The sequence below is a fragment of the Anas acuta genome, chromosome 3, assembly GCF_963932015.1.
Source record: "Anas acuta chromosome 3, bAnaAcu1.1, whole genome shotgun sequence".
Lineage (NCBI taxonomy): Eukaryota > Metazoa > Chordata > Aves > Anseriformes > Anatidae > Anas > Anas acuta.
The window spans coordinates 114,535,095-114,555,765 of record NC_088981.1 but is presented as its reverse complement, the minus strand read 5'-3'; the positions used below and the strand labels follow the sequence as shown (position 1 = coordinate 114,555,765).

General features: G+C 39.3%; 1 protein-coding gene across 9 annotated transcripts in view; it reads left to right on the top strand.

Moving 5' to 3' along the window:
- The window catches only part of PKHD1 (PKHD1 ciliary IPT domain containing fibrocystin/polyductin), a 252,325-nt gene that overhangs the window by 173,298 nt on the left and 58,356 nt on the right, over positions 1-20,671 (top strand). For 8 of the 9 annotated variants that reach the window (XR_011095438.1, XR_011095437.1, XR_011095439.1 and 5 more), the window contains 5 exons: positions 3,317-3,471; positions 5,465-5,617; positions 5,988-6,866; positions 7,763-7,925; positions 11,520-11,680. Coding sequence is in view for 6 of the 9 variants with exons in the window: in XM_068678848.1 (XP_068534949.1) it covers positions 3,317-3,471; positions 5,465-5,617; positions 5,988-6,866; positions 7,763-7,925; positions 11,520-11,680 (1,511 nt within the window). In the remaining 3 variants the exon portion in view is untranslated. Of the gene's footprint in view, positions 1-3,316; positions 3,472-5,464; positions 5,618-5,987; positions 6,867-7,762; positions 7,926-11,519; positions 11,681-20,012; positions 20,554-20,671 lie in introns of those variants that run through there. The other variant, XM_068678853.1, reaches the window with a different exon arrangement.

Below are 20,671 nucleotides of genomic sequence, written 5' to 3'. Positions count from 1 at the left end.
TACCTTCTCTCTCCCCTGTTGCTGCCCCTCCATAACCTTTTACAGCTCCTCCAGCAGACCTAACTACACGAGTACTTACCCATGACTTCAGTCTGAAGGCTTATTCAAAACCACCTCCTAAGGCAGGTTAAATAGAGTTACCACAGCTGCTTGTTAGGTTGGCTACATCTTGAAGTTCAAACTTTTGACCTGAATATATGAACGTCTGTATACGGATCTCTTCTGTAAGTGCCCTGACCACTGTTAGCCCATGTAGCATGGGCATGTACCTCTCTCTCTGGAGCTCTAATTCCGGATTCTGTCTTACATGAAATTTTCATCACCTTTTGCTGTAACTCTTCCAAATGCTTCATTTTAAACTGAAATGCATATATTCAAAGAAAAAAAATCTAAAAGGCCTAAGACAAACTCATTGGAGGAGAGGAGAGGAGAGGAGAGGAGAGGAGAGGAGAGGAGAGGAGAGGAGAGGAGAGGAGAGGAGAGGAGAGGAGAGGAGAGGAGAGGAGAGGAGAGGAGAGGAGAGGAGAGGAGAGGAGAGGAGAGGAGAGGAGAGGAGAGGAGAGGAGAGGAGAGGAGAGGAGAGGAGAGGAGAGGAGAGGAGAGGAGAGGAGAGGAGAGGAGAGGAGAGGAGAGGAGAGGAGAGGAAGCTATTTTTTATGAAAAATCTTGGCCACAGATTTATTTTTTTTTTTCAGAAACTAATACTATTAGCCAGTTAAGAGTTAATGTGGTTAGATACAGGAAATAGGCAAGTCAGTCCTAGAATAGCTGAAGAAAATGGCTCTTCTATTGACTGAGAGAAGTTGTTGCATATATTTTCCAACATGAGTCAGCACATGAGTAAGGGAAGTATTTATGTTTACAAAAAGAAATACTTTTTTTTTTTGTTACTTGCAGTGAAAAACTATATTAATATTTCAGCAGATGAGCATTTTGACAGTGTATCATACAAACCATACTTTCTCTTGCTTACTGATTCCTCTTATGAGACTTGTTTGAAGTGCAAGAGTTAAGTTTGGGTCCAGAAGAGATAAATTAGAATTGGACTGTATGTCTGGGACTGGACTTAAGATTCAGCTAATAATATGTGTTGCAAGTGAACTGTCAAAAACCTTAAACTTAAGCCCTATTCTTGTTACTCTATTTTGTTTTGCTTCCTCCTTGACAGTGAATTTATCCTTAAAAAACACGTAGCTCTGAGTCAAAGTAACACTTTCCTGCCCTTTCAGAAGCTGTACAGTGCTACCTCCAAGCACAAAAGACTTCTCTATGGAGTGTTCAGAGGTGCAGAAAACTGGAAGTACTCATCTTGAGCCTACTTATCTTTGAAAATGGCTGTGACAAGAGACATCAAGAAAACCTGGCAATGTAGCTTGCTAATTACATCCCACTAGGCCTTTCCTTTCTCTCTATACTTCCATTATATCTGACTGCATGATGAGTCATGCAAGATTCTCTGAATTCTTTCAGTGGTCTGTTATATCAGCAATTAGCTGAGTATAGCTCATCACCTGGCCAGCACTGATCACTGTATAATAGTACCCTTTGGGTATTTGGGTATTTATCATATATACATATATATATACGGATCATTATCAATTTTGCTTTCATTAAGTGCTTTTCCTTTCTCTATTAAACACTCATCTGGTACCTTTGAGCTCATCTGAGATGCCTTTGAATCCCTTCCCTGGCTTCCATCTGTCCCTTCAGGAATGCTCCATGAGCTACTCCTGTCAAGTCTGCTAGCCTAGTTCTTAGATATCTTGGGACAGTTCAATCAACAACAGGTTGCTCATGTTTAGGCAATCAAATGCTGCCCTATGTGTCCAATACAGAGAAAGCTGGATCACCTTTCACCTGTTATTGGCTGTACTGGTTAGGTCTTTATCAACTACAGTGGAAGCTTAACTGCTAGTAGTGCACATGCACACATCTACAGATGGACATCTACATTTTGGTGTCTAGGTCCAGAGATGACTTTCAGCATTCAGAGAGCAAATAATGTGTTTAAAGTTAGGAGAAAAAAAAGATATGTTTTCTAGATGCAGGTGTCTAGTATTATTACAGAATCATAGAACTGTCAAGGTTGGAAGAGACCTCCAAGATCACTGAGTCCAACCTCTGACCTAATGCTAACCAGTCCTACATTAAACTATATCCCTAAGCTCTACATCTAAACGTCTTGTAAAGACCTTCAGGGATGGTGACTCCACCACTTCCCTGGGCAGCCCATTCTAAAGCCTAACAACCCTCTCAGTAAAGAAGTTCTTCCTGATATCCAACCTAAACCTCCCCTGGCGCAATTTTAGCCCATTCCCCCTCGTCCTGTCACCAGGCACATGGGAGAACAGACCAACCCCCACCTCTCTACAGCCTCCTTTAATGTGCCTATAGAGAGCAGTAAGGTCACCCCTGAGCTTCCTTTTCTCTAGGCTGAACAATCCCAGCTCCCTCAGTCGCTCCTTATAAGACTTGTTCTCCAGACCCTTCACCAGCTTCGTCGCCCTTCTCTGGACCCGCTCAAGCACCTCGATGTCCTTCTTGTAGCGAGGGGCCCAAAACTGAACACAGTACTCGAGGTGTGGCCTCACCAGAGCTGAGTACAGGGGGACAATCACTTCCCTAGCCCGGCTGGCCGCACTGCTTCTTATACAAGACAGGATGCTGTTGGCCTTCTTGGCCACCTGAGCACACTGGTGGTTCATATTCATCCAACTATCAACCAATACTCCCAGGTCCTTCTCTACCAGGCAGCTTTCCAACCACTCATCTCCCAGCCTGTAGCACTGCTTGGGGTTATTGTGCCCCAGGTGCAGGACCCGGCACTTGGCTTTGTTGAACTTCATGCAGTTGGCCGCAGCCCGTCGGTGCAGCCTATCCAGATCCTCCTGCAGAGCCTATTATGAATGACCTGAGATGTGTGCAAGATGTACATATCAATGGCAAATAGAACCTACAAAAATGGTTTTTTAATTATTTTTTTTTTCTTTCACACCTGTAGATGGAAACCAAGTAGGATATCCCTGTCACTGAAAATGGTCTGACACATATTTGGTAGGAAACGTACTTGAGCCCTGTATCAATACGAGATACCTTGCTAACCAGTGGTATAAAGCAAGCATTTCAGGATGAATTTTATCCTACATATTTCAGGCATTCATTTTTGGATGCAGCAAGCCTTAAAGCATTTTTCCAAGAGCATAGCCTGAAGATTCTTTCTCAGATCTGCCTTGGAAAAGCTGTTGTCCATTTTGTAGGAAATCTGTGAGCATAATTCATAATGCAATAACATTGATTTAATATCTTGGCATTACAGGATTTTGGTGGAAGATGAAGTGGACTGGAGTCCTGGTGGAGATATTGTTGTCAGCTCTTCTTCCTATGAAGCTCATCAAGCTGAAGTAGTTACACTTAAAGAAGTCAATGGTCGTAGCATAGCACTCCATGAACGCCTCCTCCACAGGCATATTGGTAAGAAACATACCTTCCTGTTTGAGAGTTTTCTTCTGAAGCATGGACCTTCTGTCTCAGATTTCACCAAGATCAGTTTTAATTTATTGATGCATATTGATTTCTTTATCTGCATGCTTTTTTTCTTGCTATATTGATACTGCAAAATTGATGGTAAAAATTGCACTGAACAGTTGATTCTAACAAGAACATCTTGAAAGAGAGTCAATCCAGTGCTTAATACTTTTGATCCTGGTGTTTCATGTGTTAATTAGAGCTAGTTAACACAGAGAGCAAATAACTAAAAATTTAGTGGAAAAGTTTTTTTTTTTTTTTAAAAAAAAAAGTCGTTTACACTATTTTCATGCTGTGTCAGAAACTGAAAAATTCACAACATTGCCCTTTTTCATATTGCAAAACGATATTTTTGGAGTTTCAATTAAAAAATGTGATTGTGACATGAAACTAATATATTTGTTACCTAATACATAAATAGATTTACAATCGTTGTATTATGATCACAGAGAGATACCTTTATTACTTCACCTATCATAGCTCTACTTATTGTGTAAATTATAGGAGACCTATATTTAACTGGAAGAAAGAGCTGCACTGTTAATAATTTATTTAATTTTATTTTAGCCTACCAGGTAAAATTATTACTTTCTATGTAGTAAAAATAAAAGAATTAAAATTAACAGATCAAATTCTGAGGCCTTAAACCCAGGATTTTTAAGGTGTTATTTTTAAATTTACTCTGTTTGAGCTAGTAGCCGGCGAAGTAAGTATGATCAATGAAAAGGTTCGGAAATATTGTGTGTTTTAAGTGGTTATAGCTACTCCATTAAATTAAGCATTACTTGGGACTGTGCTGTGTTCTACTATTGTCCATATTTGTACTTGACAATAGCCTCCATGGCAGTTTCATATGACAATTGTGTTTTTGCAAAAAATGAAGTTCAAAGATGTCTAGGCCCTGTTTTCAGTAGTTAGGGCATGGCCTTTCTTTTTGTGGAGGGAGGAAGCTTGCCAGTTGGTCTCAGTCCAGAGGACAATTCTTAGCTTATTTATTTCACTAAGGTAGATATAGCAAGTATATCCTGAGATGAAATGACTACATACAAAGATTGCCTGCTATTATATGCCTGAGTACTGTCTAAATGGGCATTATTCTTAAGCAGTTCTTAGTTCTTGAGTACTGCTGTAGTTATTAGACATCATAACCAAAAAAAAAGGGGGGGGGACTGACAGAAGAATTAAGAGCAACAGAAATACTGGGTTTCACCTAGGCAAAAGTAGATTTGTAGAGTAAATGTTCATGTCATTGAATATGTGACATGTGTCAAAGCAGAAAAATAGGTACCGCTCGTTTATATTTTCTTCTCCCATTAAAGCAGGTGTATAAAATAGATAACGGATTGCACTTGAGAATTGACTCTTTCTCTCCATTGTACATAAAAGGATTTTGGTTAACTCAAATCTGGAGATACTGAAAGTCACCAAAGGTGAATTCCAGGCTAGATACCTGCATAGGCTCTCTCAAAGGATTCATTTAGCAAGACTTAGTTTTAGAAAATACCTGAAACCAGATGTCTGTAGGAAATTGCTTTTTAATGCTGTCATTGGTCTGATTCTAACAAGAATTCATGGAGATAAGCTCTGTAGTGTATCTGTACTGAAGAATATCTCCTGCACATCTAGCTTAAAAAATGAAGTGTGAATCTGTTCATTGATTTGGCATCTCCACACCGCAGGGAAAAGATTGAGCACCTTCTTTTTCTAAAAACAAAATATGTTGGTAAAATATAAGAGCATGGTGAATATTTGATAGGCAGGTGGCCTTTCTGTTTTAGTGTTGATGCACGTAGATGGTGCTGGAGGAAAAACCCACCTGAATGTCAGTGCAGATTCTGCAGAGATGCTGTGCATAAGCTGTCAGGCTGGATATTCCCCAAAGCAGTGGTTTATAGGTATGATAGACACTTATCACATTTTGTCTCTTGAAACTCCCCAGGCCATTTTCATGACACAGAAGATGGTAGACGCATCCGTTTGGCAGCAGAGGTTGGACTCCTAACACGGAACATACAGATCAAGTCTGATTTGGCTTGCACTGGGAGGATGCTAGTGGGACATTTTATGGATTCCAGTAGGAGAGAGTTTGAAGGTAGTAGCAATTTACCTATCCTCATCAACCAGACCAGTTTGGCCCAAGAAGAGCTGTTTAACAACAGATGTATCCATTGGCATGTGCTTTGCAACAGTCTAAGCAAACTGTGGCTGTGTGACATGCATGAAACATGAATATAATAATATTTCATAATAACCTTGGAATAGGTCTGGGGGTTCTGTTCTGTGGTTAGTTGTATTTTACTATAACTTTTTACATACTTATGAACAAATAGCCAGTACTGGCAATACACTGACAAAGATTGCCTTTTATTATATGCCTGAATGCTGTCTAAACGGGTGTTATCCTTAAGCAGTTCTTAGGTAGTTCTGGAAGCTTCTATTTCACTATAGTTATCTCATTACAGGTGTCCTTCAGCTCTCAAATATTGAATTTTTGAACTTTGGGCCTCCTCAGCTTTCTGCCATTGAATTCAGGAACGTATCCCAACAGTCCTCAGTGGTGTCATCCAGCATTCATGGTAGCTGTGGAGGTGGTATCAAAGCAGTCACGAGCAACTGGATCATGTTGCATGATAACATGGTGTTCAACACAGTTGGACCTGGCATTGATTTGGAAGGACAAAGCCATTCTCTCATCAGGAACCTTGTTATTCTGAGCAGGCAACCAGAGGGCTTGTTAAACTGGGTTGCTGGCATAAAGGTGAACCTAGCCATTGGTGTCTCCCTCTACGGCAATGTTGTGGCAGGATCTGAGCGGATTGGCTTCCATATCAGGGGCCAAGACTGTTTGCTAGATGGAGAGTATTGCAGTGAAAATGTGGCCCATTCAAATCTCCATGGAATTCATCTCTACATGGGAGATGGTTTTCCGACCTGCACTAGAATCACAGGTTTTCTGTCTTACAAGAATTATGACTACGGTATGATGTTCCACCTTGGAAGTAGCGTCATTATAGACAATGTGGTGCTGGTGGACAACACCGTGGGTCTCATGCCAGTATTATATTGTCTCTATGCCAAGCAGTGTCACACAGGGAAAAGATTCCTGGAACTTAGAAACTCTGTCATTGTCGCAACAAGCTCAACTTTTGACTGCATCAGTGATAGGATCAAGCCTCATACAGCTGACCTAACTTCCAGAGATCGACCACCATACTACCCTCGAAGAGGCCGTGTTGGGATTTTATGGCCTACATTTACCACTATGCCCAGCCAGAGGCCAGAAAATGCATGGCACAAAATTGTTCATTGTCCAAAAGTGCTGGGACTCATGAAGCTGAAAGGTTGGTCTTCCATTTATATTGGCCAGACTATTCTGTAACTGTCTTGATTATTCATTTTTCCAAGGCTGAAGCTTCAGACTGTCACACTTAGCTGGACATGGACATTATGTTGGACCTGGAAATGGACATAGTAGGGAAATCCTTCTGAATGCTTCTTCAGTTGGATTCAGTTAAATACATATTACTTGGTATTTTTCACTTTCTTTATCTACTACAGTGCAATTATGTACCAATTTGTTTATTTTACCTCAGACACACCTCCTCTTCTGTGCTAATTATTTTTTCACTTGGTGTGTCTCTATGAACAGCAATTATCTCTACCTAAATAAAGATGGCAAGTTTGAGGTTAGCACACTTCCTGTAGAATTTGCATTGAACACGATGACTGTGGCTACACAGAAACAGTCATGACTTTTATTGTCATAAGGAATCATAATGTTTAAAGACTGCAAAAGAAAGATTTGCCAGTTATGGATTTTGTAGCTATAGAAGATTTCAATGCCATAGCCAACCATGTGTCACCAGCCACAGCTCATCTTATATTAAAATCTGGCAAGTGAATAAACCATCCATGGCAACTCATCTTTAGAATAGTTCTGACTGATTCCAACAAATTAATCAATCAATCATGCTTGTGTTTCTCACTTTATATTTGATTTCATTTCCTGTGCATGTCTTAGTTTATATTAATTTAAGATATAACTTCAGGTACAGTGTATTCTAAAGCCAAATGAAAGTATAGGTTAAAGCAAATTGTCTGTTTAAAAAATGATTTTCATGTATATATGGCAGCGATTTCACATAGGAAAGGTCACAGAATGGAGCTTTTCTCTATATAATTACTGCATTTTCTCTCACTATTTTTTCTTCCTTGGTCTTTTTTTAATCTCTGGTAGATGTCACATTTACTGGTTTTACAAAGAGCTGCCATAGTGAAGACAGGGATGTCTGCATCATGTCAAATGCTGACCATTTAGGCATCATGCCCCTTATCACAGCGGAGAGAACAAGGATGTTACGTGTCAATGAGAAGGACAAATTTTACTTTCATCCAGCAAGGTAATATGCTTTTTTTTTTAGAACCTTTTTCAATGGTTTCTGAAAATTAAGTAAATAAATAAATAAAAATCAACAAGTCTGGGACTATTTTCACCTCTATCAGCTGTCTTATCTTAATGTTATCTTATTAAAATGTAATTATAATTTTATATAATTTTATATTATAAATAATAAAATAAAATATGAAATAATGTTATAAAATTTATCTTATTGAAAGTTTAAGCAATTATTTTAGACTGAGTGTCTAGGTGCAGAGCAGTCCCATCCTTTGTATCTGTCTTCTCTTGTACTGTTCCTGGCTGACAAAAATGAAAAAGCTCAGGCATCAAACAAATATGCACAGAAAAACTTAAATCCAAAAGAAAAAAAAAAGAACAAGAATAGGAAAAGGAAGAAGAAAAAGAAGAAGAAAAAGAAAAAAAAAAAAGAAGAAGAAGAAGAAGAAGAAAAGGAAGAAGAAAAAGAAGAAGAAAAAGAAAAAAAAAAGAAGAAAAAGAAGAAGAAAAAGAAAAAGAAAAAAGGTAACTGTTAGTTAAGGGCAATTTTTGAAGAGTTGAGGTTCAGATTCTATCAAGGTGCATCTCCAGACCAATCCTCTTGGATTTCTTCTCTTACTGATGTTTGTATAGCAAAACAAGGTTCATATATCCTATTTCTTAAAACTCTGTCCCGAGCATCTCTGAATTCTCAGCCTCAGGCTTCAGAAAATGTCAGGACCTTCAGCAAAAAACCCTGAGATAGGGAATGTCCTTTTGGCTGGGGAAGCAGAGCTTGATTTTTGCCTGCGAGATCAAATCAGAAATGTTGATCAGTACCAGGCAGGCTGTGAGATGTCAAATGATTGCCAGAACTGCTCCTGCCCAGGGAGAATATTAGCTGTGTGTGGAGAAACATGGAGCAGGGAGGGAGAGAGCTTCATCTCTAACCTTAAGTCACTGATGGCTGTAGCAGTTCAAACATACCACGTCCAATGGAAACCACATGCCAATTTATTTATTACAATGGGTGAACACAACATAGAGGCTATGTCAGGAAAGCCTTGAAGTAGTGGAAAAAAAAAAAAAAAAGAAAGAAAAAAATCCAGCATGGACTCCACTTGCCAGTCAAAAATAATTGGAGGTGTCCCACACTGCTATGTTTAGAGCCCCTCCAGCCTTCTGCTAGAATTTTTATTTTATTCTATATTTTTGCTTTTTGCTTTGGGCGTTAGTTTGTGTGTAGATTTCTGAGACCTGTCCAGCTTGTCAGCTCCCATTATGTTTCACTCTTGTATCCATCCCACAATATTATGCTATTAGTGAGCTGCTGAATACGCAGTCCACTGCAAGAGCTGGTGATTTCAAATGTGATGAATGCATGTGGATTACAGAATGTTTTCTTAGGGCTCTGGTAAACCTCCAAGGGAGATTACATCTCTCAGTGCTCCTCATGCATTATCTGCATACATTTATTTAGTCCACCTGTGCAACTGCTGTGCTGGATCCAGGCTGTGGCTGCATTGTTCTGCTATAGCACCCTGACGGGATATCTTGATGAATATCTTCTGTCAAGGAGAAGGTGAGCATTGCCTTAGAGCAAGAGAGGAAATAGAAACATCAGGGAATATGGCAAGAGCATGAAGTGCCTTGCTTTCCCACTGGTGGACCTAGCCAGCTGAAATGCTGGATCTTCTGAGGCTGAAGAATTGCACTAGCTGTCAGGATCAGAGGAACTTTCCCTGTTCTCCATATCTTTCAAGTAGTATTGATTGGAAACACTGGTCCATGTGATTCTCTTTCCTTAATATGGATCATTGCCTATTTGACTTTGCTGCACTCTTAATGTCAATAAGTGTGTTCTTCCAACTTGGTGTCAAGAAATTCTAAGTGTTCTCCAGGATTAAAGAGTATCCATGTAGCAATCTAAAAGTATTTCCATGGACTTTGCTGGAGTACAAGTCATTGTATCTCACTACATTTCTGTAATAGGAGCTATACGGCCAATTGGCTAGCTCTCTTAAGCTGTGTTAAGCATTTAGTCAAAGACCAGTTAAAGCACTTAAGATCTCCAACAAGTTATTCTGCTCTCTAAACTTTAGTGATCAAAAGATTAGGTGTGTAATATAAAGAGGACACTCAACTGATTTGTATTCAATAGTGATGCTTGTCTAGAAAATGATTCATCCTAACTCTCCTAGGCACATGTCTCAGGTGAGGCGAGTTCCTCTCCAACAAACTTGTCCTGCTGTAGATATCTCCCTCTGTGGAAGCCAACCTTTAATGCTATAAACAAAAAATTACTTTTTTTTTTTTTTTTTCCTGGCAGTTTTAAATGACTATACTTATAATTTCCTTCCGAGAACATACTGATGTTAAAAGTTGAGTTTGAATCCATTTGAAAATTAGATGTAATCTGTGGAGATATGTTCTCACCCCATCCAAAAAGAACTTTGTACTGGTTTGGACTAATGCTTTGAAACTCTTTTCTTTAAAAAACAAACAAACAAACAAACAGGGTTTAATTCTGTTCTTGGAACCTGAACATATCAACTTATCATTAGGAGAGAAGTAGCTACTCATTGGCTGGGAGTACTATAAGATATGCGTGACTGTGTGGTGAACATAGTTTTGAGCTTAGTTTCACCTACACTTCACTTTAAGACCATCAAAGACTGCTGGCTCCTTCTCTCATTCTTTCAGTCGTTTCACCTTACTTCATGATTTCTCCTGCATAAACTCAGTTGGTCATGGGAATGTGCAATCTTCTGGCCCTGTAGAGGGTTCCCTCTTTTTCAGGCCACAGTGCTAAGTACAAGACAAACAGGTACTACTGGGCAGCCTGTGCTTTTTATCAAAATGCTATGTAAGCACACACCAGTCTGTAAACAAAAATCAATCCATCACCTGGTGGAAGTGAAGAGCAATGCCTGGGGAGCCATGGTCCCATATCAGCCCTGCACACTGCAGCAGAGGCATTCCTGGTCACTGTGTGGCAGTAGCCAGCACGTTTCACTGTCACTCAGTAACTATAGATTTCATCTACCATAGGTCAAAGATTAATAGCATGTGAATACTGGTGGTCATATCACTGCTATTCCTCAAATCAGGAAATCCAAGAGGGAACCAGAGGTACTCAAACTGCAACAGCTGGCTCCAAGGACCATGACAGCCCACACTGGCCCAAACAAACTCCAGGGAACTTGAAATTTGGGGACAGGAGTTACACTGGAAATAAAATGATTTTCTCTGTCCAAACCCAGCCAACATCTGGTGGGAGAGGATACAGATTTGTCTCTTTTTTTTTTTTTTCCCTTTTTTTTTTTTTTTTTTTTTTTTTTTTTTTTTGTGTACCAATATGTCAAAATACAAAGATTGCTGCAGGATTTCTTTACGGAACATGCTAGACATTGACTAGTCTGCTTAGATTTCATTCATTTTACTTTATTTTTCATTTTCTGTCTTTTCATGGGCATATGAGTTCACCTAGTAAATTTCAAGGCATCGCATATATGCACAGAAGTGTTTGTTTTCAGTGTAAATAAGTTGCAGACAACAGCACAGCACAATAATTTCTTTTTGTCTGTCTCATGATAACACTGCTTCTCCTGCCCACCAGTGTACAGAGCTCTGAAGATACCATGTTCCCGGAAAAGAGTTGCAAAGGTTCAAGGAAGGCCCTTTTCAAGGATTTGGATGGAAGTGTCCTGGACCTGGAACCACCTGTTTCTGTTTTCCCAAAGTCCGAATTTGAATGGACACAGTTCTACTTGCAAGCTGGTAAGTGCCTGTGCTGTCTGGAGTGCTTGCACAGTCATGCATACACTTGACCCATGAGAGGTAGGTGCATCCCAGCCTTTCGTTGAGACCTGCAGCTGAGGTCTGTGGTTATGGCCCCAGACTGGGTGATGCCTTTTCAGGATGGAAGTAGTGAATTGCAGTGGCAAAGTCTAGGAGATCTCATTGCACAGGTCTGTGTCCACCAATGCCTCTCTGCCATCTCCCAGAATCATGTCACCTGGCAATCCTTATCCCCTTTAGGGTTTAATTTATTAATTTTAAGACCAGATCAGAACTTACCTGCCCTTTGCAAAATTCTGAGACTGTTGAGTAAGACTTGCCATGTAACTGCTATGGAAGTGCAAAATAATAACAATAACTGGCACAGCAAGGATTTTCATCCATGTCCCACTGAGGAGATAATCAAACTGAAAACCCACTCCAGAAGTTTAAAGACCCCTCTCTCTGGTTTAAAAGGGCCTGTTCTGCTCTGGAACTACTTTCTGAAAGTTCACACAGCAAGGCTCCATTCTCTTTCTGATTAAAACTCTGCTCTGTGATTCCAAATAGACTCTTTAATTACAATTAGTATTTCCTGCGCCTGCTGCTGACGGCGGCCATTTTGCTGAGAAGGCGCATCATTTGTGACTCCGGCGGTATGGGAGACTGATGGAAGGGACTGTAATTAATCCTGTTTTCCATCCTGCTCTAAAACTGATTAAACATGAGAAGAACTTTAATCTTTAAACAAAATGTCTAATGTGTACCCAGTAAAGGCTTTTTCTCTAAGGATCCCACTCTAACTGGCTGCTTAGAGGGCTGATTAATATGTTGTCTAGACACAAACACACTGATTTTTATTCTACCTTTTCTGCCCTGATTATGAATTGCAAGCAAGTGCTAATATCCTATCAGTATTACCATTTAGCACGTGCATATTAATGCACACATACTTTGCATACAGAACCTATACTTTATTTAGATTCTCACCATTTTTAGCACGCCCTGGGACATAGTCATATGAGTGCCAGGAATCCCCACCATCTAAACTGCACTGACAGTGCAACCTGCACTCCACAGGGTTTATCTCCTTGTGTAATGGAGGCGACAGCATATGGTAAATGCTGCCTGCCTCCAAGGCTGTAACAAAATTGCTGTGTTTTCTTCTTGCTGCCCAAATATGAATTGGGATTTTTTTCCCCTCTCTTCACAATTTTGTGTTTAATTCCTCTGTATTTCTCATTCTGACCTGAGGTTCCTTTCATCTTGAGGCTGACATTTGGAAAGTCACAGCTTGATGCTGAGGTGAATTCATGGTCGTTGTCTTCCCTTCTCTCCCCGCTCTGTCACCCTCTTGAAAGTTGTAACACTGAATATTTTGCACATTGGTGTGCAGACTCCCATAGTAGATACCAGAAAATGCTCATCTTTCCTTCTGTGGGGCCAGATTGCCCCTCATTGTGGCAGTGCTTCAAGGCCGGGGAAGGTGGTAGCACTATTCCCAGATGATGCTGATGAGCAGATTTTGGCCCTGGGAGTTCTGCCTTTCCTGAATCCAGATGAATGTTTGGTAGCAATGTTAACTGGGTGCTCTGCACCCACCTGCTGAGCCTCTCATCCACATCCCCACCTTGTGCCTTGTTAAACCAGAGTAATTCCAGCAACTTCTAGCAGCTTGATCAGAGCACTGCCATGCAGTGGTTATCTGCTAGCCTTGTTAAACATAAAAAGAGGGATAGTTTTTTCAGGGAGCTACACAAAGTCTTTGCCACTTCTACAGTGTAGTGACATTAATTTATTTGAGACTCGACAGCTCTGGCTTAATTGCACCTTCATCCCAATTCATGTATGTATTCCCCTTAAGCTTCCAGTCTGCACAGTCAGCTTGAAACTGTTGGTCTTCAGCCATTTCGAGATATTCTGCTTACTCCAGGGGGAACAAAGCCAAAACACTCATTATACTTCAGGGTCATAAAATCTAGTAAGACATTTTCCCTGAAGAGTTCCATAGAAGAGAGAAGCTGCGAGAGCTGTAACAGCAACACAGTGGATTACTCAGAATGATATTAATGTTCTTGAATCCATATGATGCCTTTAGTTGAAGACACAACTGGTAGAGAATACATATATCATTTATGTACATATGTGTCTTTGCAATAGGCCAAGGAGGGACCACGTGGCTTCCTGAGTCCTGGCTATATCATATGGGCAGTAGCAAGCTGTGTAATATATATACTTAAGCATGTAGACATTTCTTATTCTTATTCTTATTCTTATTCTTATTCTTATTCTTATTCTTATTCTTATTCTTATTCTTATTCTTATTCTTATTCTTATTCGTATTCGTATTCGTATTCGTATTCGTATTCGTATTCGTATTCGTATTCGTATTCGTATTCGTATTTGTATTCGTCTTCCTGTGTGTCTTGTCTTTTGCCTGCTGTGTTACCTTTTGGGTCATAGACCAGGTCTGTTTATCGTGGCTATCTGTAGAAATGGACTTGTTCACATAAAGCTGAAGTTTTAGTTTCATGGAAAAAAGACAGAATTCAGAAAAAAAGAGAAAAGGAAAAAAAGAAAGGAAGGAACAGATCCAAAATTTTTGTTCTTATTATTTCTGCCAGAAGAAAAAGTAACAACAACAAAAATGTGTTTGAATAAAACAAAGCTTAATTATTTATTTGTCTAAGGCTACTTTTTGTTCTTTTATTTCTTTTAAATATAATGCTGCAAAAGTTTAGGATGAAATATTTTCCAACAAAACCCCCTTAAATCATGTATGAGGAACTTTCACAGTATCATTTTTCAAATTACCCAAAAAAATTTAATGAGTTTAACATGAATTTGTAATTATTTAAATCTCTTTGAGCTGCCCTTTTTGGATGACAAAATGTTTTTCTCCCAGAACTCATCTTTATACCAAACCTCTTACAAAAGAGCTTGGGGCCAGGCCTGGAGCACTAAGTGGTACCATGATACAGGAAATACCAGAATCAGAAGCTGTACAGCAGAATTAGCTATAAACATGAGTCTAGAGGAGGAATGAAGGATAAGCGAACAGTTAATGTACTCAGCTGAATTCTGTGTCCAGGTTAAATGCCCTGCACCACCATCATTGTGTAGTTAAATCTCTAACCGTTTGCTGCTGGCTATCTGCAGTATTTATATATCTGTTATTGGACTGTGTGAGTGCCTCATGATAACATAAGCCACTAACAGTTCCTGGTAGCACTGAAGTTCATTGTCTTCCCTTGGTGGAAATGTAGCTGAGGACCAGAGGATGGTAGAAAATTCGTCTGACCCCTTCTCATACCCTCCAGTGTGATCTCTGGTGAACTAGGAGAGAATCACACTATATGGGCAGAAGCTGGTGGGCTGATACATCCTCTGCAAGGCCCCTGTGCATACCGAGAGAAGTATGGGATGGCTGAGCTTCTGGTGGAGGCAAAGAGTTGAGGAAACACCTTGCTTCACAGCCAATTCACAAAGGTGTTTCGGTCATGATGCTCCCATAGGGTGTGAGCCTCAGTGGAAGTAGCATATCCACCATTGTACACTCCTGAGAGATGAACCCAAATCTTTTAAGTTATAGTTTAGAGCCTGCAGACAGATACATTTTCTTAGAGCTGGCAGACACATTCTAGGCGTTTCTAAAGCAATCTGGGCTGAAAAAGCAAATCTGAATATCTGAGTAGCTGTTGTTGGATTCAGGAACATGACTCAGTGATGAAGTGACTAAGAAAAGCAGAAATGAGCTCCATGCAGCCAGAAATTGAGCATCAGTCATTTAACAACTTGTTTTATCCTCTGTGATAGGAGAGGTTTAAGATGGTGCTATAGATGGAAAAATGGGAATGTGAGAAGGGAAATGCAGAAGATAAATGGTCTCCAGAAGGGAAATGGTCTGCAATATCTAAACTTACAAAACTGTTTTTCTCCCTAGCTAGAGGGAAGAAAATGACTTTCCAAGTGAACCTAAAAGATTGCAACTTGCTATATGGGTCCTTAATCTCAACATTAAAATATTTCCCTGCACAAGCATATTAAAAAGAATATTAAACGTTAAAGCATATTAAACATTAAACATTTCCCTGCATGAGCAGGGGCTTGGACCAGATGACCTCCAGAGGTCCCTTCCAACCTCAGCCATTCTGTGATTCTGTGATCAGACTGCGAGGATTCCAGATTTCAGGGTAAACGAGCATGAAGGCAGGTTGGCGTCCTGGAAAATTCCCATTCATGGAGAGAGAGATCCAACCCACAGTGATCTTGTGTAAATCACTGTAAAAAAAGTGAGCCCTTCCTGTTCTTACTGTTCCCCTTTATCACAGCTACAAATTTAGCCAGAAGAAAAATCTTCCTGCATCTTGTGAAACTGTTTACTATAACTCTGTTTCCCGAAAGACTTCCATACTGGTTTCTGTACAGATACAGAAGATCCTTACATTTGCATGACAGCAATTTCTTTGCATATCCTATTTTACAACTCTGTAGCTGTTAGAGTCCCTGTTCTATTAACTTTTGGTCATCAGAGTAATTCTGATGTAGGATAAGGAAATTCAAGGCTGTAGGATTTAGCCATCATGCAACTTTTTTCTCACTGTTGTTAGCACATGTGCCTTGTATGAACAACTTCCTTTCTGTGAACAGCTGCATTTATTTTCTACCTTACACTAGTAAAACCTGGCACCTCCTTTAAGTTCTCCACGTACAGTGGAAGAATCAGTGAAATTTAGGTCTGTAATACCCCTGTGGGATAGGCATGTATTTTGACACTAGTTTCCCAGGCAGAGGACAGAATTTGTGACTTGCCCAAGGTCAGTCATTGAATTAATGCATATCCTTCCAAAACCCTGACAGCCAGACTCTTAATCTAAAAGCACCCCACCCTGCTTAGGCAGGTTGAAAAGTATGGTTGCATTAACTAGAATCAGCAAAAAATATATTTTATATTCAACTTTTTATTAAGAAACATGCCTGCAGCATATTTTAGAACTTTACTGAATACTTAAATTCTGACTTTGGTTTTAAACAAAAAAAAATCTCCAACTATTTTTTATTATTTAAAAAGCTGAAGAAGTGCTGTACTGGGAAAAAAAAATCTCAAGTTTAATCAGTTTTAGTGGGAATCTGTTAATGAGAATTGAGAAGATTAGTGTGATGTGAACAACTGATCTTTTTATCTGACCAGCAGATAACTCAGACTATATTTTCGTATGGTGTTTTCAATCTAGACAGATCTAAAGCTGTGAAATTTCTATACTAGTCTTGCTTGCTCTCTAGAGGTAGCCAGTACTTTTCTAGATCAAAAAGGGTAGGTATTTCATATGCAGATGCTTATCTGAAGCAGCTTGGTCAGAATTTTAGACACTTTATCTTGTCAACTGCAGTTATAGAAAACTCAAAAAGGCTGCATAACACTGAGATTAAATGTCATATATGAATACGCAGAAGTTTGCTAGATTTCATCATAAATAAGGTAAAATTAGATGTTGATGCAAACAGTCCAAAACAAATGTAAGTCATGGATAATAGGAAAGAAAAAAAAAGAGGTAATTTTTGCTATTAAGATTCACAAATAATAGTTGTGGAGGAATATCGTTTTGACACACAGGCTGCCAATATAATTTAGGGCTAAAGCTGTGTAAAATTGTCTTTTATATATATCTTCTATACATATTTAATGTTCTAAGGAGCATGGTTAGCTATACCTGCTATGCATAGTCAAGTGTAGTAATTAAAGACATTTGAGAAGAGAATGCAGGTGCAGGTTTGGTAAATTTTCAGGGAATGAAACAGCTGCGATATTGGCCTGAAATGTTTATTGTTTTCTTCTGAATCTTTTGTTGCTGTTGTTGTTCACAGATAGAAATTTGCTTTTTCTGCAATAAATGGCCCATGCAAAATGTGTTGAAAGTGGCAATGAAGGAGATTAAAAGAGCTCTTACCAAGTTATTGTTTTATAAAAATCCAACCTAATATGATTAGAAATTACTTGTGACTTTTACTTAAATTTCCTGAAAATACATCCCTGGCTAAGACTTCAGCAGATCTTAATTAAATCGAGACCAAAGTTGAGAATAAATTTGGTGGTTATTTTTGATACCCTTGGGAAAATGAACTTTAAAATAATCCAAAGGGGAGATAAATTAATCTTGTATCTCTAATAACTATATGGTGGCTCATCAAGCATGAGATGGCTGAAGCTACTGAAGTAAAGGATCAGCTCTGTTAACTGAGGGGAATATTGCAGAGTGAAGGACATCTTTGGGTGGTGAAACCACCAGTTGGGAATGAAGGCCTGCAGGGCATCTGGATGTCACCCTGGTGCTGTGCCCCAGGGGAAACCTCTGCCAAGGCAAAATACCTCTCCCCCTCCTCAGCCAACACTTGTTGCATACTGTTGGAGGGGATGCTCTGCAAAATTAGTTTTGGAAAATCATGGAGGGATAGATCAGAACTGGAGATCTGGAAAGAGAAAACTAGGTCAGCACTGGGAACAACCAGGCCATATGACATTTTGATTTTGAAATACTATATAATACTTTCCCTCAAACTCATCTATATCTCAGACCCTAATAAGTAGCAATTTTCCCTTTTCAGGGATGTCATCTCATTAATTCTGAAGCTAGTATATGAGATGAATGGCATCATTCATTGTCCATGGGTTCAATAGTAAATATATATATACAAGCTTGTATATATATATATATATACAAATATATGTATGTGCACAAATGTATAAACCTATTAAACATTATCTTCTTGTTCCTATGGAGAGAATCAGATGCTTTTCTCATGAGGAATCCAAAATACCTTGGGCAAATACATCCATCTAGCACATTGATTGCTGTAAATGGAGTTTAACATTTTGTACCACTCTTTATACTTCTTGTTTTTCAAAATCCTTGTGTACTTTTAAACAAACATGCACCTGTGTTCAGCTGCATAAAATGTAAAATATGTATATACATGTATCTGTATTAAGAATAATGGAATTTGGAAAAAGTGAATGTAAAATCAGGTCCCTAAGTACAGGCAAAAACCTTGACCCTTAGATTAGCAGTCCTTTTTGAAGAGGTATCAGTGAATAGTTTCTGCCTACAATTGCAATCAGGAATCCCCAGCTTCTCCTTTTAGCTTTAATCTCTGAGGATAAAACATGAGGTTTGCTATTTCCAAACTGAACTCCTCTATTTAAGAACCTGTGTAGAAAAATGACACCATTTTTAGAGTTACTGAATTCTTGAAGAGCCCATTTGTTTGCCTGTGCATTAAAAAATAGCTCAGTGCCCCCAAAACACCACATCACTTCCATTTAGGAATCTAGTTATGGATTTAATATCAACCTCTCTACACTTCTGTATACAAATGTTGCCCTCAACCTGTACATCAGCTTTTTTATCATTGACATAATGAGGCTACTGTTTCAGGCATTTGTTCTTAAGATGTAATTTATAAACCATTGGTGTTCGTGAAAGCTGAGTAACTGATGCACATAACACCCATAGATTAATTTAGGATCCTGACAGTTAAGGGTGACAAGAATCATTAGGCATCTGGAAAACAGAAGCTATAAGGAATGACTGAAAGAGATGAGTGGCTCAGTCAAGAGGAGAAGAGATGGATGGGAGATTCAAACACGGCCTTCAAATACATGGGAGATTACTGCAGAGTAAAGAGGAAAAGTTGCTCCCCAAGTCTGTGGAATCCGAAATAATAGGCTGAAATTTCATCAAAGATAATTTTAGATAAGGGAAGAAATGTTATAAAAAAAGATAGTGAAAAGCTGACATAACTTGCTTGGGTGGGTTGTGGAATCCCTATCAATAGAGGTTATATAAGCATCTTTAGGTGATTCAGGTAGACCTCTGCTTGTCCTTGGGGTAAGGATGAATCAAATAATTTCAGAAGGTCTTCTCTGGCCCTATTTTTGCAGGTCTGTAAGGATTCTCTGTGGTCTGCAGGAACCTTTGTTGTCTGACAGTGATTTATTGATCTAAACACAAGGGTGTTGTAGTGGGAAGATCTGGTAATTAGGAGTTTCTAAATACTGCTGGTGAACAATAAGAGGGAGAGAAAGTGTAGAGGTTAGTGTGATGGAAAATTGTGTGCTAGGACTGAGGAGAGTTTGCAGCACCAGGGAATCAAAACTCAAGCGAGTACCTTATCTGGGATCTCTGAAGGCATGTCTCCTCAAAGCTCAGTCACTCAGACATCATGCCTTTCCTCATGATGCACTGTCTTACTCTTTATCATTTCAGTGGTGCCCACAGATCTGAGTAAGTAACTGGGTTTTATTCCTAGTACATACTACCCTGACACTTTTCAGGTACCTTCTGGAAGAAGCTTCCAATGCTGACAATCAACTCAGAAGGCTTCAGGAGAAATAGAGGAAAATGGAGAAGTGAGCTACTCTGGGTTAAGTCAACAGCTGAGGACAGCAGCCTACATCATACAGCCTCTCTAGGCTTGATGGCTGCTACCTTTAAGGACACTAGATGCCTGTCTTTATGCAATTAAAAAAGAAATGTGAATTGCATCCTGTGAGTAAAACTGTAGTATTTTCCTTAGATCTGAGAGGCATATCTATAATCCAACCAAACTGCTGAGTGTTAGCTTGCAGAGCTTTACAGGGGAAGCACTGCGTTTTGCAACAATTAATTTTGCAGAGGAAGCAGCCTGTTTAAAGACGCCTGCAGCAGTCACTAAAATATGTGTTGTTTTTCAAGGCCACCAGACACACAGTTGGCTAGGTTGGCTAATAAACAAAACAACAATGCAAAAACCCAGCCTCGTGGGGTTTGCAGGAAGAAAGGATGAGAAATAAAATGAATAATGCTTACCTGCTAGGGGTGGGTGAAGACTATAATTGTTTAGCCCCCAGCAGATCCCTGCAAGGGTTAAAAATGACAAAGATATTAGTTGGTGACTGCTAAGATTGTTGGTTTGAAGCTCTGGGCAAAACACAGACTGTTATTTACCGGACTT